A 22,989-nucleotide genomic window follows, 5' to 3' on the forward strand; every position below is an offset into this window, starting at 1 on the left:
AAATGGGATGTGTTCAGAATACGACAGGTGAAATAACTGTTTCCAATATATCAGGAGAAAGTGATTTATTTGGCATATTCCTTGGCGTCCCTTTCCGTTTACAGTGCTACAAATACAAGAAAGTCATAAACTATTGGAAAGAGAAACTGAGTATCTTCTGATGTATCAGGATCAGTGTGTTTCCAAATAACTTTGAAACAACAACCCCTTCTAATGGTTGGATTTAATGCTCTCCAAATTAGAACTGAGAATCCAATTATTAATCATGTGGTTTTAATGATAAAAACAGTATCTGAAAGATAACCATGTGTTCTCTAGCCGATCATACCGTAACTGAACATGGGACAGATATTTAACTGTGAAATCACACAACATTGAATATTCACTGAAAGCTTTGATCGTGGCTACATTAGGTTAGCAAGATGTGAAAACATTCCACAAGTGGGAAGAAGTGTTACAGAAATGTAAGCAATTCCTACTATTAACTTTGTTCTATTTGTTTCATCGTGCTCTCCAATACGTCACTACTTCTTCAACAATTAAAGACTCTTTCCATTTCTTAATATTATTTACAACATAATCTATTTTAAGTTTACATAAACCTTATTCTTAAAAGTGTGGCCCAAAATGTACCTGTAATTTTTTAACTGTAAAACACACCACCAAAAAATAAGGTCACTTTTTAAATTCAGTGTAGCAAGAGTAAATATTTGAGGCTTGGATTAGAAAATAAATAAATTATATTATCTCAAGTACGGCCAGCTCTTACCTGGCCCAAGATAGCTGATATCAGGGAGCTTTTTCCACTTCCCACGCTGCCACAAATTCCCACCAGTTTACCCTAGAAAATAAAAGAGAGAACAAGGATTACAATTGACTACAATCTATTAAATGAAAACATATTCAGATTCTTAAGGTGCTAACAGGAAAGGACAAGCAGAATTTTATGGCTGCCTACTGTAAGATTTGAAGGCCCATAAAGTTCTTCAGTTGACTTCCCAGCAGTGTTCCACCTGCCCAACCTGTCTATAATTTGACTATGGGATATGTGACGCTTCTACTGGCCCATAAGCAGCCCAACTGAGGTCCTTAAGTGGTCCAGCCATGACCTCTTACAGACCTTTTCTAGCCCAGCTTCAATTTCAAGACGGCTGGGCGGAGTTCAGGAGTGGTGAGAAGCTCATCCGCAATGTCTTCCCCACTATAGCCTTCCCAGAAAATCCCTTCACGGGATTGGTGGTAAGTGGGCTCAAATTTGGTTACAGCTGATTTTTGTACATGGGGTCACAATTAGCAACCTGCCTGCATCTACGTAGATAAAACTGGGAATAATGTATCTCATTTCATATTTCACGTCGATGATCTTTCATCAGAATATGTTCTGAACAAAGGTCATCACCCTAACACGTTAATTCTGTTTTTCTCCGAGAATGCTGCCTGATCTGCCGAGCTTTTTACACCTTTTCCCATCCTTATATCCTTTGATCTTATATCCTTTTATCACCTAATATACATAGCTTTTCATCATAAGCCAACCCTTTCACAATACTCTCATCTTAGGAATCAATCTAATTAAACTTTGCTGTATCAACATATGAACAGGGAAATAAGAACAGGGATAGGCCATTTAGCACCTTGAACCTGCTCCACCATTTAATAAAGATATGAATATGACTGATAGGATTGTGATTTATGTATCAAGACATCTCTATACATCTGAGTTCTGCAATCTTGTTCCATTTAAATGACATACTGCTTTTCTGTTCTTCCAGCCAATTTGGCAGGTTGAGACTTTCCCCCATTATACCTTATGTGTCAAACCTTCACCCACTCACTTAAGACATCTATATTCCTTTCCAGACTCCTTACGCCATCTTCACAACTTACGTTCAGACCTATCTGTGTCACCAGCAAACTTAGTAACCTTATATTCAGTCCCTTCCTCCGACTGATTGATATAAATTGTAGATATTTAAGATCCGCATCACTGGCTCCACTCTGTGTTTCTCTTTAGGTTATGAGTACTCTGTGCTCACGTTTTATGCCCCAGAACAGGGCTCTGATTTTGTGTAGTTTTGATGTGACGTCTTGTCAAGTGACTCTCAGAAATCTAACAACTTGACTGTTTCTCTCTGGGTAACCAATACTCTTTAGGAAGAACGTGAAGACGTTATTGAGGCTGTAGAGAAGAATCACAAGAACAGATGAAGTTTCAGTTATACAGAAAGATTGAAGTAGTCATTATTGTTCACCATGGATAAAAGAAAGTTGAGAGCAGACTTCACAGAGGTATTCAAAATCTTGAAGAATTCTAGAGGGGGTAGATGGGGAGAAATGTTTCTCATTAGTGAAGGATTGAGAATCAGATGGGACATGTCTAAAGTAACTGATAAAGCAAGCAAAGGTGAACTGAAGAAAAAACATTTTCACACAGAAATTGGTTAGGATCTGGAATGTACTGCTTAAGAGTGTGGTGAAGGATCATTTGATGTATTTAAAAGGGAATTAGATTGTTATCTGAAAAGGTAGAATGTACTTGGCTATGGGAAAAAGGCAGGAGAGTGGTACTAGGTGAATTGTTCCTTCAGAAGGCCAGCACAGATAAAATGGTACAAATGGCCTCCTGTGCTGTAACCTTCTGTGATTCTTTGCAGCTTCTTTATGCTTCTTCACTGTATACATTCCTGCCTAGCTTTGTATCACAAACAAAACTGGATACATTACTCTAGATGTCTTTGACTGAGTCATTAAATTCAATTGTGAATGGTTTAATTCCAAATCTTGATGCTCGCAGTACTCCACTAATCACAGCTGTCAACTTGAAAATAACTCATTCCTCATTTTCCGTGATAATTAATCCAGTCTCTGTCTCTAAGCTTCAATGTTTGCTTTAACTACCCCTTTTTTAAAACATACAGGCAAAACATTTTGCATTCTTGGTGAATCTACTTTCATAATTATTTTTCTCCTATTAGCAACTGTTCTCTTATTCCTGTGGCTGACGACTATTCTTTGCAACATTATAAATTTCTTCTTTGAGACTAATATTAACCTCAAATATGCTAGTGGGGCCACAAATAGATCTTTCTCACAAGGTTTTTGTTTCTCATATGGGATATATGTTTTGAATCATTAATGTAATGTGTCCCATTGTTTATTTACCATCATTTCATTCAACCTAATCAACCTTATCTACTCTCCCTGATACTTCAGTAATTAGCTTCAAGATACATGTTTTGGGCTTGAGTATATCACTCTCAAACTTGATAATGGAATTAAATTGTAATATGATCACTTTTCCCAGCAGATCTTTCATAATATAACTGATGAATTCTGCCCTAGTAAACGGCACTAGATCTAAAAAGATTTGTTCCTATTTCTCTGTCTGCGGGTGGATTGTAAAGTCCAGTCTCATATTTTTATGATGGTGATTATATCAAATCCATTTATCTTTATTAATGTCATTAGTTTGTCTCACTTGTTATGAAAGTGTCACGTATTCACTATTACTTTATATTTCTATTATTTGCATAGAACCAATTCTCAGATGCACCATAATTGTTAAACTCTCTGCCCCTCTTGGCCCAATCTGGCCATCTTTCTTCAAATTGTTATAGGCCTCTGTTCCCTAAAATTGTTTGTTAACTTTTAAAATCTCACTTACTTGATCCCTCTGTTCCCCTTTCAGCCACAATCTCCATTCACGGCTCTTTGTTTGGCCTCATTAAATGGAGAACAGAACAGATCCCTTTTCCTCAGTACTTATGACAGTGCCCCAAGAACAAAAAACTCTTTCTTCACGTACCACTCTTTGAAATACACATTCACTTCTCCGATGTGCTTGGCCCTTTGCCAATTGGCACATGGATCAAGTAACAGTCTAGAGATTAGTTCCTATTAGATTCTGTCAGTATAATATCATTCATAGTTCTACGTATGCCTTTGTTTCCTACATATTTGTGGGAAGTTCAAGTTCATATCCAATTACAAAGAGACGTCTTTAACTGTGGCACTGGTCCAGCAATATAATCTTTACAACCCTCACTGCTGCTGCAGAGATCTCCATCTTTCTTCTAGTGATTACGTCCTCCAACATCACCTCTTTGGTTTTCACTTTCTCCACTTGAATAACATTCTCTACCATGGTGCCATGCTCAGTTTCCCATGCAGCCATTTTTCTCATACATCACAGGCAGCAAATACATTGTATTTGTTGATCTAAAAGTTAAGGATCAAGGCTTCTCTATAACTTTACCCATAATCCCAATATCTGCCTGACTGGCATTCATACCGTCCTGTCTCTGACCAATAATCAACTCTAAAATACTACTTAAGCAAAAGGATGTAACAAAATGTCCAGCTGATTCTCCTCCTTCCCAATGCCTCACAATGTCTGCAGTTCAACCTCAGCTCTACAACTCGGAGCTGAACTTGCTTAATCTGCAAAAGCTCACGCCAGATATAGCTGTCCAGAACTTCAATGTTCTCCATAAACTCCCACGTTTCAGTTTTGTCACACAGTCTGCCCTGCAATCCCTGCTGCTACTTAGAAATTCACATATTTATTTGTTGATTAGTTATTTATTTAGCAAAGGCACATTACAAGTCTCTGGTTTAGGGGCTAAAGGAAAACACTTACCAGCCACTGGAGGTTAATTGAAAAGAGGGTGCATTTCCTCTCTCTCTCTACCAAAATCTCATTTCACACAGGAGGTAAAGGTGAATGAATTCTCACAATTCATGCTATGCCCACCATATCAACAAGTTCTCACTCTGTTCAATAAACCTCAGACTCATCAATCAATGAGCAGCACTTCCTGACACTAAAGAGTAACGCCTAATATGGACAGAGAGCACCACACACTTACAAATCCAATAATGCTGTCAACATTACACTCACCTTTCTCTGACACAATTCACCCCCAACTACTCAGCTATGGCAGGCACATTATCAAAACATAGAAAATAGGAACAGGAATAGGCCATTCAGCCCTTAATGTTTGCACTGCCCATTGCTGATCATCTAACTCAATGCTCTGCTCTCTCACTTTCTCCCTATATCCTTTGGTCCCTTTAGACCTAGAACTATATTTAATTCCATCTTGAAAACATTCAATGTTTTGGTGTCAACCGTTTTCTGTTTAAACTCCAATGGCTGATGGGCATTTTTCTTTTACCCCCAAATGATAGAACTGAGGTGTGCCTTTGCTGAATAAATAAATAATCAACAAATTAACTATCTGAATTACTAAGCAGCAGCAGGTACTGCAGGGCAGATGCTGTGACAAAACTGAAACATGTGGGAGTTCAGGGAGAGCATTGCAATTCTGGACAGGTATACCTGCAGTGAGTGTTTGCAGATTAAGCAAGTTCTCCCCATTTCAGTCTTAAATGGCCTACCCTGTATCCTTAAACTATGACCCCTGGTTCTGGACTCTCTGCTCATTGGGAACATCTTTTCTGCATTTACACTGTGTAGTCCTGTAAAAAATGTACAAGTTTCTATGAAATCCACCTTCATTCTTCTAAACTCCCGTGAATATAGGAGCTGAAGGAATTGGTCATCAGCTTCAGGGAGTAGAATGTACACATCCCTGTCTAAATCAATTGTGCTGAGGTGGAGATTTTCAAGAGCTGCAAGTTCGCCAACAATCTGTTCTGGTCTATCCACGTCGCTGTTACAGTCAAGAAAGCACACCAATGCCTCTGCTTCCTCAGAAGGCTAAGGACATTCAGCGTGTCCACAATGACTCTTAACAATTTTTAGAGATGCGCCATAGAAAGCTTCCTATCCAGATTTATCACTGCTCCCCCCAAGACCACAGGAAATTATAGAGTTGTGATCACAGCCCAGCCATCATGGAAATCAGCTTTCCTTTCATTGACTCTGTCTATACTTCCCATTTTTTCGGGAAAATCACCAATGTAATCAAAGACCTCTCCAACTCCGGTAATACTCTCTTCTACCCTCTTCCATTGGGCAGAAGATACAAAAGTTTGAAAACACATACCAACAGATTCACAAACAATGTCTTCCCCACTGTTCAACTTATGAACAGACCTCTCATACATTACAGTTGATCTTTCTCTACACCTTCTTTGTAGCTGTAACACTGTATTCTTCATTCTGTTCTTTTACCCATTCGATTGTCAGTCCATGTACAACCTCAAACTTCTCTGTATCACCAATGTTCACTGTTTGCCATCTACAACATGCAAAGCAACAATTCACCAATGCTCCTTCAACAGCATCATTCATATCCATGTCTTCCAACACCTAAAACCACAGGACTGCACCAAAATCTGCAATTTTGCCACTAAATCACACACCATCCTGACTATATTATCATTCATTCTACGTTACTGGATGAAAATGTTGGAATTCCTCTCCAACAGCATTATGCATTTACCTACACCACATGAACCACAACAGTTCAAGAAAATGGCTCACCTGTACCTCCTCAAGCACAATTAGAGATGGTCATTAACTCCAGCCTTACAAATGATGCACGTGCTCCAAGAATGCCAGGATAGTAAGCATTCAGCAATGTGAATGTTTGGTTTGTCACACACCAATCGCATATTTATGGAGTGGTAGCTCTTATAGTTTTTGTATTTCACTCGTTGACAATAAAATGCCTCCAGAGATATTTGCATGCAGTCAATGTGCCCCGCAGCACTGCTTATTAATTTTGCTATTCTGGTAAATCCATGTGTTTCTTCATTCTGCTAGCCCCATTAGGGAGAAGTGGAAGGAGTCCTATCACCTTGCCAATGTCTTTCAACACCTCCCCAAACGCCTTTGTGAACATCAGATTGTAAGATATTCACCACGTCTCTCGTGTTTTGCAAGCAGAAATGTAAATGCTCAAGCATTCACAGCAATCAGGAGAACCATGTTCTCCCAAGTACAGGCTGAAGGAGACTACACAGCCTCCGGACCACCTGCTGGAGCCTCAGAAGACTATAGCTGTTGGCAGGCAAGTATGCAACACCAAGGTCAGATGCCCTGCCAAGCAATGTGCCACAAGAAAATCTATGGATGGGTTGCAACTGCACACAAATGAATGAAAGATAATTCAGTAACAGACATTGCATGACTAGGGACACATCACTAGTTGTCGTCTTCTGAAGGGAGATCTGTAGCTGCATGGTTTTGGAGGCAGCATACTTCTGATGAAGGGTCTAGGCCCGAAACGTCAGCCTTTCTGCTCCTATGATGCTGCTTGGCCTGCTGTGTTCATCCAGCCCTGCACCTTGTTGTCTCGCATACTCCTGTGGTACTGATGTTGATTGAGATTTTTCATTACCAGTTCCATTGAAAGTGCAACTGGGGACTTGTGTGGCACCTGTGCTTGCTCCTGCATTGTTTTTGGTTCATATAAATGAACAAGTACTGATCATGGAAAACCTGTCATGAGTAGGGCCTTCAATTGAGGGCCCTCCTGCTCCTCCTTTCTCACAGAGATTTAGCCTTCTTCTCTCTGCCACCAAAATTATATCTGTTCATCACCTTACAGATTAAAAGATACTGCAAGATCTGTAACAATTCCTGGGTCTAATTCTCTAATCTCTTCCCTGACTATAATCAACTGCCTCATCACACCTCGAACAACACACAATTGCTTCCAACAATGCTGCCTAAGCACATGGAAGTCAAAAACACATCTTCGGCAACTACTTGAGTGGTTCTTTAGATAGCTGTAGCTAAGTGGTCTTTTAAATTGCCTTAATTCAGGACCCATCTAGCCTTTCTGCACTGGCTTTCTCTTGAGTGGTTACATAGGTATGGATAACATACATTCAGTGTTCCAGCAAACAGGGGCAACACATCTGCAGTATCCTTCTTCAGCATTTAATATCATGCTGACTGTGCAGGAAACTTCCAGCAACATGGCCTTCACATGGGTAATGTGGCGGAAGGCCTTCAGAGCACAGCTACAGATGGCACGACAGAAACAAATTACAGCGCATAGTGTTCTTGGACAAGGACCAGAAATGAGCTACCTGAATGATTACTTGCTTATATAACTATTGCTGCTTAGATCAACTTAAAGAACTGAATTTATTTCAAGGCAACACAGATTCAGAGATAATATAATTCAGATATCTAAATAATGGAAAGCACAAATCTCCTGATTAATTCAGTAGGAATGAAAAGGTGACTGTGATCCAAGCTAATTACACTCACTAATGACAGGCCTCCCCTCCCACCAACTGCAGAAATTCCACTGCTTCTTTAGAAAATCACAAATCAAATGAACAAGCATTACATTTCTAAATAATGACAACTTTTCATTCATAATTTGCATGAGTACCCAGAAAACACATACATACATAGCATTTGTGATATTCATTATTGATCTTATATATTAGGGAAGGAATCTATCAATCTATATTATATGACAGAATGTCTGTATTCTTGCCTTGCTTACAGTCTGGTGATTATCAAATTCAGTTGCCATGTGAAATTAGTTGTGATTAACTTCCATGTCTGCAGCCTAAATTAATACAAGTGGTTTGAGCTTAATAACCTACACCCGCGGTTACATGTTTCGAAGAGGACCCATGTTACAGAATTCTATCATAATGAATGCTGTTTGATTCATCCAATTATATAATGACTGAGATGAGAATTTTTTTTTCTCTCAGTACTGTGCACATTTCTGCCTCAGAAAGTTCTGGAAGTAAGGGTTCATAGAATCATAGAATCCCTACAGTGTGGGAACAGACCCTTCAGCCCAACAAGTCCACACTGACCATCAGGGTATCCCACCCAGAGCCATCTGCCTATAACCCACCTAATCTACATATCCCTGCACATTACGGGCAATTTAGCATGGCCAATCCACCTAGCCTGCACATCTTTGGACTGCGGGAGGAAATTGGAGCACTCGGAGGAAACCCACGCAGACACGGGGAGAACGTGCAAACTCCACACAGACAGTCGCCCGAGGGTGGAATCGAACCCGAGTTCCTAATGCTGTGAGGCAGCAATGCTAACCACTGAGCCACCGTGCCGGGCAGAGGTAGAAAGATTCTTAATAGGTGAAGGAATCAAAAATTATCGGGGATAAATGGGAATGTGGAATTCAAAACACAAACACATCAGCCATAATCTTATTGAATGGTGGAACAGGCTTGTTGGGCTCCTAATCTGTGTGTTTGTATGGTCATAATTGAATGATAGCTCTTTTTTAATTGCAAGCTATTAAATCCATGAAAACGCAACCATCACAATTGTTTCAGAAGCTACTAAGCAAATTGAACATAAGAGAATTAGTTTAGAACTTTCAACAGTTAAGCTAGGTCAATGTACCTCCATGGTTAAAAGTAGTAGCAACAAGAGATCCAAATAATCCATGCGTTCAGATTAATATGAAAGAAAACTGATTTACCATAAAAATTGCAATTGTTTGACAGTTTTCTTTCAAAAAGCCTTGTAGTATCGCTTCTGCTAGACATGCATTATTGCTACAAATTTGGGTCTGCTGTAGATATAATCTCATATTATGACATCGAATAATCTCATAATTAAATCCCACATTTGTTAAATGCTGAAGTTTATTGATACTGCCTAATATCTATTTATATGATAGCAGAGGGAAGAAACAATGTTTCTTTCCTCATGCCACCCACAATATATAAACTAGCTATCATGTCCTTGCATGTCTCCAATTATGAATGCACTGACTTAATTAAATCATTATAATATGCTTCAGTATAATCCAAAATAATCAACAAATCATATTTTCCTATAACAGTCCTGGATTAAACAAACAAATTTTCAACCTCCATTCTGTACCTTAACTTGCTGAGGCAAAGTTTGTCCTAACATCTTTCTGTTTAAAATCTTTTTTCAATGAGTGTCACTGTATCTGTGTGCACAACTTGAGAGGACATAGGCTAGACAGCCACTGAGAACAGCGACTATCTACCATACTGACTGTGATGAAAAGTATATCCAAAATATTGTAACGTGTCTTTTCTTTTTGAACAATACTGAATGACCTGCTGTGCATTTCTAGCATTTTCCATTTTTATTTCAGAACTCCAACATTTTCATTGTTTTTTTTACCTTGTTACCTAATGAACAACAAACTCGGTACATCTTCACTGTGGGCCTTGGCTTACAAAGACGAGATAAAAGTTTAGGACAGAAGTAAACTAATATTTAATTAAGGCCAGTAATGTTATGCATATTTTGAATTAAAAATTCCAGAATTCAATATTCAACAATTATGCGTATTTTACTCAATGAATAACTATTAATAATGCCCATCAAGCATTACATGCCCTACACCCTAGATTTAAAAGCAGAATATCCTCCAAGTCACTCCAAGCAATGTTATCAAAGATTTTATCATCAAAAACACTTCGTATCTAGTAGAAGTCCATCATCCTCCCGACATCATATTCAAATATGACAATGTTTTGCAAACAATGTTTAATTCTTCCTAAAAAAGACAAACAAAAGCAGTCATTTAATCTTGAGATTCTCTTCACCTGCAGTCTGGAATTTAGAGCTCTTTCCAAAAGTTAATGCTTTTTGATAAAACAATAATTAAACTTTGATCAATCATTGTCTTAAAAGGACTAGAACTCCACCATAGAAGAAGAATAATTCAATTTTAGTACTGAATGGGATCATGGACAGAATCTTTCAGCCATGCCTAAATTGGGGAGAAAGGTGGATGGGGAGGTGTGTGGTGGAATTTAATTGCATGGGAGGTCAATGTTCAGATTCCCAACAACAGGTTAATGTTTTGATACAGTGTTGGAAGAAAGTTTCAGGCAAGTAGACCCACCCAATGCTGACGGTTGACAAGCTTTTTTGCATTCATTAGCATGTCATGAATATTCATTAAAACCCAAGCTGCCAGCATTACATTTAGAGCTGCAATTTTAATAGTAATGAATGAGAAAATTGTGCCTTCAGAAACCCAAGTGTATGTGTGAGGTATTCACCTGTTGAGGCAGACTTCTTGGATGGGTTAGTGAGTACACATTTCATCTTGAGACTACATTTTTGTATACTTCATGTCAGCATATTACTGAAGACTACTGATTTCTTGCACATAGCTCATGAAGGAGAGAGAACGAATTTCGTTCCTGTAGATGGGCCTCACCATGGTGGGGTAGGTGTAATGTAGGATTTCACCAAAGATATGAACAGATTGATAAGTGCCCAAAGATTAGGAAGACAAGGGGAGATTTCTGGAAGAAGCTACCAATATCTCACCTGCAATTTCTTCACAGAGGAATATTCTCATTTAAAATCTTTCACTAGGTGAACCCAGCAGCTATACTGAATTTGACATGCTCAAATAGGAGAAGATGAATGGAAGCTCAGGGTAAAGAAACAGCAGGACTCGAGCCTCAGGAGACTGTAGCTGTGGATGAACAGGCAACACCTGGGTGGGGAAATCAGGGTCAGATGCACTGCCAAGCAGTATGCCACAAGAAAGTCTGCAGAAGGGTTGGAACTACCTGTAAATAAATTAAAGATAATTCTGGAGGAGACATCATATGAGTGGGGCCCATCAACAGTTGTCACGTAGGGACCCAGGTTCAATTCCACCTCCTGCAGGAAGATATGTAGCTGCACGGATTTGTAGGCAGCATACTCCTGTGGCACTATAGACCATAGCAGATTGAACTTCTTCATCACAGGCTCCTTTCAAGGTGAAACTGGGAACTTGTGTGGCATCTTCTAATAATCCATTAGTGCATCAGAGAGTTGGCTAATGTCCTTTTCAGAAAACCACGTGAGCTTGCATAGTTCACCATGAGCCCAACTAGTCAAGTAGTCAGAACTGTGGAACATGTCCCCATTTCCTTGCCTCCAGGTCCAAGGAAGAATCAACTCCACACATATAGTGATCAGAGCTCCCTGACATCATCCTGTCAGATTCCTGACCAGGGAATGTCCATCTTAAGTGTAATTATAGGAGACAACATTTCCAGGTGTGCTCCCAGTACAGGAAGCTGTCGAGACACTTATATTCTATAAAACTCTCATCACAAATGTTCGGTCCTCTGCATTATATCTGGGACTGGCTTGTGTGTGACAAGGACAAAACTCAGAAGACTTGCCAGATAAGCAAGCTTTGGAACCCCCAAATTAACAAGAGCCATCATTAAGCAGACAGTTGGGCTCCTGAAGATACGTTTCCATTTTCTGGACCGCTCAGGTGGCACACTTCAGCATTTCTGGGACTATGTCGCAATGTTTGATTGTTTGCTGCATCCTCCACACCTTAGTTGCATGACGGAGAAAGCATTTACAAAAGGGTAAGGTGCATGAAACACGTTTCCTCAGACAAGAAGTGCAGAATGATGTACTAAGGCACGGCAGACAGGCCAGTGAGAATATAACAGTAGTTAGATTTGGGTCCCATCGAATTTTCAAGAACATATGAGGGTACCACAAGACCAAAGAAAGAGAACGGGAGTCGATCATTTGGCCCCTTGAGCTGACTTGCCATTTAATAGGATCATGACTGATTCAATACTCCTCATGTCCACCTTCCTGCCCTTTCTACATAATCCTTGATTCTCCTACTGATCAAGAATATATCATAGCATTAAATATACACAAGGATTCTGACCCCCACAGCTCTCTATGGCGAGGAGTTCCAAAGACTCACAACCATTTAGAGAAGAATTTCCTCCTCATCTCAGTCTTAAATTGGTGCCCCTTTATTCTGAGACAATGTCCTCTTGTCCAGACTCTCCAATGAGGGGATACATCCACTCAAGCCCGTTAAGAATACTATATGTTTCAATTAGATCACCTGTCATTCTTCTGAATTTCAGTGAGTACTCCCAATCTGTTTAGCCTTTGCTCTTAAGACAATCCCGCCATACCAGGGATCATTCTAGTGAACCTTCTCTGAATTGCTTCCAGTGAAATGATATCTTTTCTTCAATAAGGGGAACAAAACTGCTCATGGTATTCCAGATTTGGTCTCATCAGCATCTTGTACAGTTGCAGTAAGACTTCCCTTCTCTTATGCTTCAAGCCCCTTGAAATAACGGCCAAAATTCCACTAGCCTTCCTGATTACCTGTGGCACTCTGAGCTATAAGCTAACAATGGCTGAGGTGTTCCTGAATTCAGGGCAATGTTTAATTTCAAGCTTATTGTTTATATACTTTTTGGACTTCAATAAAAGAGAAGGTTTTAGCCTTATAACAATGACCTCCTGCTCTGACTCTGGGTCACAGCATCAGAAGAGACGTATGTAGGAAAACATGGAGGTTGTGCATAAATTTCCCAAACAGCAGTGTGTAAGGGGCATTCAGCTATTGCAAAAAGAAATTGAGCGGGCCAATCGAATCCTCAATCATTCACAAATTCTTATAGTTAGCTAAATGTTTCTCCGAGTCCTGTTTCTTTGAAAGGGCAGCAGAGACTGGCAGTGTTTAAATGCCCTGGGCACATTTCTTGTCCCATAAAATTTGTCATTCTCTTCACATGTGCATATGTAATGAGAGAAGAATTCCATGATCACACAAGAAGACATGACCTGCGCCCATGCAGAAGTGACTCCCAGTTCCATGCCAGATGATTGACTTGCATAACAGATGATTCTACCCATATTTCATTCCTTATTACATAGCATATGACTTAATTTTCAATAACCAACACCAAGGAAGATTTACTGATATTTGACATGTATTCAGGTGTTGCAATGATTCATTAAATTTAGTATTACTAAGATTCCCATCACATTGATATAGTAGGCACTGGACGAGATATATTTTGTGCATTAAAGCATATTATTGAAGGATTACTGGGAGCATTTTAATTAGCATTCAGCCATTCTGTACCTGACCAGACGTAAAATAATTCTCCTATTCCCACTGATGGCTTTCCTGATAAGCATATCGTGAAGTATTTTTAACAAAGATAAATTTCTGTTTGGAAATAAAGTCTGCATACAACAAAAATAATCTAACTACAGACTTAGAACAGGAATCCAGATGCACTGCATCGTGAAAACATTATGAAGTATACCTGGTCCACAGTTAGGTTGATGTTGTGCAAGACACTCTGGAGTTTGAGCTTTGGAGATGATAAATTTACGTGTATGTTGTCACGGTCAAATTGCATTTTAGTGCCAAGTAATAGATGATCATTTTGTTCGGCAAGTGAGCTCCCTGGGTCACCTTCAACATACACATTCTTCTTTTCCGTGTTCAGCGTTTTTTCCTTCCTTTTCTTAATCTTCTTTATTTCATCTTTGTTTAAGTTTGATTGCCATTCTAAGGAACAGGTACTGCTCTTTTCCCATGCCAAGCTAGCGTTCTGAAACTCTATGGCACTATGTGGACTATCGGGCTCTTTCCTTACAACTTCTAGTTCTTCCATTAAAAGCAAATGCTAAAGAGATGAGGAGACAAATTGTGATCAACGTAACAGACAATGTTCCTAAAATATTGTAAAATACCGAGTTTCGTACTTGAGAAACATGAAAATATTCAAGGTGGGATATTTTCCTATGTTAAAGGTACTATATAAATGTAAGTTGATGAATAGCAATTTAATTGTTGATTGACCTTAATGAATAAAAGGTGAAAAAATCATGTTATGTGGGTCTCTTTAAAGTCAGATCTTTATATGCAGAAAACCAACGTTTCCCAGCTACCATCAGTTCTGAGGAACGGTCACTGGACCTGAAACGTTAACACTGAATTTTTCTTCACAGATGCTGCCAGGACTGCTGAGCTTTTCCAGCAACTTCTGTTTTTGTTCCTGATTTACAGCATCTGCAGTTCTTACGGTTTGTACTTACGTAAGGTATGATTTGCCTGGATAGCACGCAAAATAAAACTTGTCACTGTACCTCGGTACACTTGACAATAATAAATCAAATCTGATCAAATCAAATCAAAAGTCTGTTTCTTGTGTCCTAGTTCTAATGAGTGCAAGATGAAAAGTTTCAACTTCTAGCAAAGTTTTTACTTATGGGAGAATTAAACATGAGGGAAATAAAGAGAAATTTCTTAACTCAGAGAGTCTTTGAAATGTGAAATTCTCTTCCTTCGGAAATGATTGAAACAGAAGGAATAGGAAGATGTGCTGAAAAACTGAGATTACAGAGATGGTCTGGTGGGAGATTTTTGGTGTACCAACACCAACCAACTAGTTCAACCAACTGGCCTTTGCTGAACTTTCTATGCAATTTTACACTATCACACGAAGTTAAGAGCTATACATTCAATACTATACTGAGTGCACATCAGACCCTTTTATAGGAAGGTCCATTGACTGTTAGATTACATAGTATGGTATATATTTAAAGGATAAAACTAAGCATCAGTTCACAGAAAATGCAACTTGTCTATCAAAACTGAATTCGAGTTTGTTAGAAAAAATTGCTCCTGTAACATTCTACTCAGAAAACTCAAATACATGCTCTAATTAGTAAATTTATTCTATAACTTACAAGAATAAGCAACAATTAACAAACTACAGTAGTAGGGTTCTCTCATTATAACATTTAAGATTAGAGTACTTCTATTGTTTAGTAAGCAAGACATCCGATCCTTTCTAATATCTTGCAAAAGATGAATTCTGGCTGTTTGCAATGCTCCCCCTTGGAAAAACTAATCAAACTTGTTAAATTTCAAACAGATGTGTGCCAGAGGCAAATTTAACCGCTCATACAAAATTCTTTGAAGTGGTTGCCAAATCAATGCTGGCAGTCCTTCCTACTTAGATTCACTGTTAAACATGAAAGATTGATCTAATCATCCCACATGAATGGGATGACATACTTCAGCACCTGAGTGGGCAACTGTAAAACAGTCTTGGGAACTGGCACTGAATCAATGAACACCTTTTCTTCTAAGACCTGTGCTGTTCAATAGAAGTTACTGACTAGCCACGGATGTTGCTTCAGAAACACTATCTTAGCTACATACATTAACTTTTGCAAAAACACAAACTGCTTGCATGCTTTAACATTTTCAGGAGGACTTCCATTACCTACCATAAGGAAAGGAACCTGCTTGAAAATGAGAATTAGTGGATAATTGGGCTTCCATTACATGACATATTGCTAAGAAATGAGCTTGGAGAAAAGCTGAAAACTTATTAGTCATAATACTAAATTAGGATTTTAATATTATTTTCCTGCTACATTCAATTGCTTTCCTTCAAAGTAACTGATTTTGGTGTTTAAATCACTGTTAGATTGTCAAAACTATTATTCAGCTCTGTGTTTTCTACCGAACGGTAGTAAATTTACTTCACGGATATATTTTTTAGTAAATCCTCCAGCTCCGCTTGCTATAGGTTCTCTTATTAGATTCTGATAAAAATCTGGCTTTTTCTGCAAAACAAAAACCTGATATGACAATCGTATTGCTGAGGTAAATGCACTTCAGATGTGCACTTCAAATGTTTACTATCCAAACTTTTACTGCCATATTTTAACCAAGGAAGTAAGGCACTCACTATGGTAAAATAATACTCACACAATCTGCTTTTGTCCCATAATTTACCAATAAATGCTTAAAAAGGCAAACAAAACAAGCACAGAAACCAAATTTAGGTGAGAATATCATCAAGTGCTACTCTTCCTGTCTTTCCTAATCACCATAATCATCTATTCGATTCTTTCTTACATGTTTACCAAGTGGTCTCTTAAGATGATTCTATTCATTTTAATGATTTCCACTGTGGTATCAAACTCCACACTGTCCCACACTCTTGGATAAAAAAGTTTTGATTTCTCGGTAACTAACCCATATTGAATGCCTCTTTAATGGTATATGCCTGTTACAGCATGCAAGCAAAAATGTACAAAAACAGACTACGGTTTTTTTGATCTACTGACATCCATGAGTTAACAATGTATTAAAATGTTCAGGGGCAAGTATCCATAATAAAGAAATACCATTCTTTCAGCTTTACAGTTGCTTAAATATTTCAGAAATCATATACACATATTTACATGATAAATTGATTTTACATTGTAATACTAAAGCTGTACCTTAAATCTGCCCACAGCAACAGATGCCTCAGACAGGGCTTTTACAGATATGGGTGTGATCTTCAGGGCAAAAGTCATTGCATTAAATACTGCAACAATTGTAAATGCCTGCAGAGATTAAAGAAAACAATATCACAATTAATAATAAAATTGAAAATTGTGGAAACCTGTAATGAGGTTTTGAGTCAGTATCTGAAAGAATGAACAAATTAGACATTTCAGACAGAATGGTTCATTAGAATGAGCTTAGGTTGAAGGACTCTTTTCAAGATCCATTTTTAGATCCAAATTAATTCATGGTATATGCATCAAATATCTGGAATAGTACTCAATCGTCAAAATGGAGAAAATGTTCAGAATGACTGTTGGGATGATAGTCTGGCATAAGTGGGTAGTGTGAAAGGGTCAGGATGTTGCTCCACCCAGCACAATGTGACAGAGAAGGTTCAACAAGTAAAGCATTAGCCTGTGTGAATCTTTTTCTCACATCAAATCATTGCAGAGCAACCTTGAGAGAGTATGCATTATATATTGTGTATAATATACTGTAGTACATAATATACAGTATATATTCAAATGTACATTGAATAATGGTGGTACATTCACTACAAGTCTGGATGCAATTTGAACATTGTGCTAATGGCAACAATCTTTCAGATGTATCTGTGTTTCTTCAAAAGCACAAATTTCACTCAGGTCATGGCTAAAGATGCAATGTCACATATGTAAAATGAAAGTGTGGGTTCAATTGTCAGTTAACAAATCATAATGTACAATAAATAAAACAAAACATTAACTGTGGAGCTAAAGAAGATACCACATTACTAAATATTTTTTGGGTGTTTACTGTGGCTGAGCTAGTCGGCCTGTTGCCTCTGAGCCAGAGGACTGTGGGCTCAAATCATACCCCAGGCACTTAGAGTACAAAACTACGGCTGGCAAATTCCACTGCACTGAAGAAACTGCCACCTTTCGGATGGGACGTCCTCCCAGCTGATATTAAAGATTCCATGTCGTTATCTTAGAGAAGAACAGAGTATTATTTCCGGTGTTCTGGAAAATATTTCCCTCTCAATTAACATTTAAAAATCACTTTACCGAGTCATTATTATATTGCTGTTTGTAGGGCCATGATTTGTGAAAATTGGCCATCATTTTTCCTGCAGTGAGAACTTTTGGAACATTTCATTATCTGTAAAGTATTTTGGAATGTTTTGAGTTCATGAAAGGCACTTAAATGCAGGACTCTCTTACAGTTCTATTAACTGTGATTGTGTTTACCTCAGCTGCAGTGAGATCATATCCCATTGCCATGTGAAGTGTGAATGTGCAGCTACTGGATACTACAACCACAATTGGAGCAACTCCAACTGTGATGCTCTGCACATAGCCTGCTTTCTCCAGAAAATGTCTCTCTCTGCTTCTGATCACTGCAAAAAAAGACAAAATCAACCACGATTTCCAAGAGATCCAAAAAAATTGTTCAGTTGATGAGAGTTTTAAATACTAGCGTTCAGAAGTTAAGGCTGATGAAGTTAGAACCAAGAAAAGTCAGGTGGAACTTTCCTTTCAAGTTCAAGTATGATAAGCTTCTGAAATAGGTTAACTGGAGTATTTATTGACTCATTATACAAATACACACATTTCTGGAACAATATAGGAGATAATAAATAGCTTCAAAAAGGAACAAACTTGATGAACCATGTTGCCAACTCTTCGGCCTATGGAAATCTATTGAAATATGCCTGCATTCACACTTTCTTTAACATCAATGATCATTCCAAATGTTTTCAGAGAATAAATGCTTGGGATGATAGGTGACAACTCAAACAGTGGTAATCATTTCTGTTTTTCCTCAAACCAGGTGAAACTATGGAACATGGTTAGGAAATTTAGTTTTTTTTTGGAATTATTTCATATACAGTCCAATGTCAAGCTGCCAATTTTGTTTTGGTTGTCATAAAATTAGCTCTGTCTACCAACCACTGGATTTTTGTTCATAGGTCAGGTGCCCAGAGTGAGGAGAGTCAGTGGCTACAATGTACCATCTACACGATGCAATGTAGAAATTCATCAGAGCTCTTTAGTATATTCCAAACATTCAAATATTACCATTGAGAAGGACAGGAGCAGCATGGAGACACCTGTGGGTTTCCCTCCGAGTCACTGGGCATCCTGACTTGGAAATGTACCACTGTCACTGCAGCTCTGGAACTCCTTCCCTGAAGGCATTGTTGATATACCTTCACCAAATGGACTTCAAGATGGCAGCTTGCAATCATGCTCTTGGCGTCGACTGCGGATGGACAATGAATGCTGAACCAGCAGCAACACCCACATGCCATGACAAATAATAAAAAGAAATCACAACCTTAGCACTCATTGGGGATGTAAATAGGTGGCTGTACAAAACTTGATGTCCTACAGTAACTTGGATACAGGAACATTTCATTCTCCCTCTAGTGTCAGGAACAATTCGTGTGCAGAATAACTTCCAGAAGAAGTGGTGGATGTGGGTACAGTTACAAAGTTTAAAAAACATTTAGATAAGCACATAAATAAGAAATGTTTGGAGGGATATGGACTAAGTGAAGGCAGGTGGGACTAGTTTAGTTTGGGATTATGGCCAGCATGGACTGGTTGGACTGAAGGGTCTGTTTCCATGCTATATAACTGTAAGTGCCAGCTCTGTATGCGCTGTTGTACGCGTACCTAACCTTTCAGAGAGTTCACCTTTAAGTACTCCATGAACTGAGTGTACAATATGTTGCTACTCTGTCTGCCAGTTTGTCTGCTATGGGGTTGCAAGCTACATACAAAGGAGTTGAAGATCATTCTTGAGATAGTCGTTTCAGAAATAAGTGCCACCAATTATGCTTTAGTAAAATAACATAAACAGGACAAAGCAGAAACTGAAATAAAATCTTGAGAAAGGTCAAAACTTCAAAGAAAACTTCAGGTGAAGAAATAAGTTGTGAAGAGACTGGACAGTTATTAGAAAAGGTTATGATGGTATGTTGGATCAACAGAAGGCTACAACCTCCACAGAAGTAAAAAAATCCAAAGTGCAATACCAGAAGCTTCAAAATAAGCTAGAAGATTTGAACCATTCAAGCAGCTTGAGGAATGTGATCAGTCAGTGGACAATCTAGAACAAAAGCTGGCTATTGTGAATCGGATAGGCAAATTCTGGAACAGCAATTGTAATCAATGAAATAAACATTTGATGACACAAACGGGAACAACAGATAACGTCACTGATGACTGGAAATTGAAGGCAGGCCCTTTGAATATGCTCCATCATTTAACAACATTGTTGTTGATCTGACCATGGTTTCAACTCCACATACCTGCCACTCTCCCATAAGTCTTAACTCCCTTGTCTATTAAAAATCAATAAATTTAATAATGCAGCCTCCACTGTTTCTGAGGAAGAGAATTCCTGAAATTTCTGAAGAAGGGTCCAGACCTGAAATGTCAGCTTTCCTGCCCCTCTGATGCTGCCTGGCCTGCTGTGTTCCTCTAACTCCACACCTTTTTATCATCTTCTTCCCTGCCGTTATTAGATTAACAAAGGGACTCTCTAACTTGAAATAATGCTGATGTCGCTAATGTTGATCTTGCCTAGTGGATGCCCCACGACGAAACCTGTATGTCGCTATCCAAGATTTTTTTCACCCTATGATCTGTATCTCCTTCCTTACTATGATCTGCTTATATTGCTTGTAAACAAAGCTTTTTGCTGCACTTAGGCACACATGACAATAAATCAATCAATCAATGGTGTCGTGCGACTTCTGATTTCATAATGCAGTGATAATGGAATAGAATTTCGTGATCCAACTGTTGAAATTGCCGGATTTTTATCAAAAGAAATACTCAACTGGTTCACTTCTGCTCTTTCAGGAAAGAATCCTTCTGGTCTTAGCCAGTCTGGCCTATGCGTGATCAGAGCTGTTCACTAAAATGCTTGATGTGTAATCACCCCCTCAATGTCATTCAGTTCTCCCAACCCAATAAATCCACTGCCTCCGTGGGATAATTAGAGATGAACAGAATACACCAGCCTTGCCAGTGAAAAACTGAAAATAATTTTTTTAAAAAACCGTTGGTTCTCACAGTAAACTTACGGTGAACCTTTTCAGCAAACAATTTTTCCCAGGTGTACATCTTGATGAACCTGATGTAGTTTAGAATTTCATTCATCAGCCGCACACGTCTGTCAGTGATTACAATGCATTGCTTTCTGAAATAAGTTGTCAGCCTAGACATAAACATCTGGGAAAACAGGAGAAAAGAACATTGTCATCAATATTAAGATAGGAATGAAGCAAAGGTTGTAAGCCCATAAGGAGGAAATAATTATGAGGGTCCTTTTTATAACCATGTGTTCTAAGTACATAGAATTCTTAATGCCATTGCATGAGATTGTTACCTCAGCAAACTTGGTAACCAGGCATGTAGCCACCTGTAACGATGAGAACAATGTACAGATATAACAGTGGTTAACGGCACCAGTACTGAAAAAGGTTAATCCTCAAACAACATTTGATAAACAAATCATTATTCACATGCAACAAAAACAGAAATTGCTGGTAAACATACAACAGGTCAATCAGTATCTGGGATGAGAAGAGACAAGTTCAAACTTGGCCCTTTTTCAAATTAAACGTCAACAGGTATTTTCGCAAAATAAGATCAAAAGCGTGGGAAGGGATAAAGGAGATGGATCAAAACAAGGTCAGAATAGCAGTGAAGTGGCAATAAGCTACTGTGAAATGGCAATAAGCTACTGAAAAGAAAATAATAGATGGTTAGATAACGTAAATGATTTTTGCAGCAGACAATGGAAACAAGCATTAAATACAGCACAGGAGCAAACAGCATGTGAATGAATAAGGGAATGAGAGATTTTCAGCAGAATCCTTTGTCTTCCCACATTAGCGTATTTAATGGCAACGGGCATTTATATGGATTACAGGATTGTGGATAGAAACATCTACAATTAATGGCTACAACTAATGCCTACAATTTAACACTTCGTAACTAATGCCTGCTTAAAATGTCTCATAACTCCCCATTCACAGATAGGAAAGCTCAGCATGCAGGGTACACAATAATTAAACTACGGTGAATTTGCTTGAGCAGTCCCTGGATGATCAGTTGTTCAGAGGCACTTATAGAATCATAGAGTCACACAGCATGGAAACAGACCCTTCGGTCCAACTCATCCATGCCGGTCTTCTTGAATTGCTGCAATTCATTTGCTGTAGGTAGATCCATAATGCCATTAGGGAGGGGTTCCACCATTTTGACCTGGCTGCACTAAATGAACGGTGATATATTCCCAAGGCTGAACGGTTAGTGGCTTGGAGGGGAAATTGCTGATGGTGATGTTTCCATGTAGCTGCTGCCCTTCTCCTTCTGGGCAGAAGCAGTTATGGGTTTGAAAGGTGCTTTCTAAGGAATCTTGTTAAATATTTGCAGTGCATCTTGTACATTGCACACACTGTTGCTACTGAGAGTTGGTGGTGGAGAGAATGAATTGCTTGTGATGCCAAACAAGCTGCTTTGTTCTGAATAGAACCTGGTTTCTTGAGTATTGATGGAGCTTCACTCATCCAGGCAATTGGGGAGTACACCATCACATTCCTGACTCGTGCCTTGTAGAGAGTGGACAGGCTTTGGGAAGTCAGGAGGTAAGTAATTTGCTGCAAGATTCTTAACCTCTAAACTGCTGTTGTGGCCACTGAATTTATATGGTGAGTCCAATTCAGTTTCTAGTCTTACCAAACCATGGGGCTGCTGACTCATTACAGAGATGACTGATGGTAGTTTAACCTAAGGGTCATTCCACCATAGGCGAGGGGAGAAGTTGAGAAAGAGAGCCCTTCATGGCAACCTCAGCTGGTGTGGGAATTGAACCCACGCTGTTGGCATTTCTCTGCACCGCAAAACAGCTGTGAACCAATTGAGCTAACCAA

At 38.8% G+C, this 22,989-nt stretch overlaps 1 protein-coding gene across 1 annotated transcript in view; it reads right to left on the reverse strand.

The window, feature by feature from the left end:
* LOC109915885 (ATP-binding cassette sub-family C member 5-like) overlaps nt 1–22,989 on the reverse strand; it is a 129,239-nt gene that overhangs the window by 53,954 nt on the left and 52,296 nt on the right. Inside the window, exons 8-12 of the mRNA XM_048605327.1 lie at nt 21,136–21,283; nt 18,287–18,435; nt 17,006–17,113; nt 14,023–14,388; nt 770–841 (exon numbers count right to left, since the gene is read on the reverse strand). Coding sequence (XP_048461284.1) covers nt 770–841; nt 14,023–14,388; nt 17,006–17,113; nt 18,287–18,435; nt 21,136–21,283 — 843 coding nt within the window. The remainder of the gene's footprint in view (nt 1–769; nt 842–14,022; nt 14,389–17,005; nt 17,114–18,286; nt 18,436–21,135; nt 21,284–22,989) is intronic.

Source organism: Rhincodon typus, chromosome 14 (assembly GCF_021869965.1).
Source record: "Rhincodon typus isolate 14 chromosome 14, sRhiTyp1.1, whole genome shotgun sequence".
Taxonomy (NCBI): Eukaryota; Metazoa; Chordata; class Chondrichthyes; order Orectolobiformes; family Rhincodontidae; genus Rhincodon; species Rhincodon typus.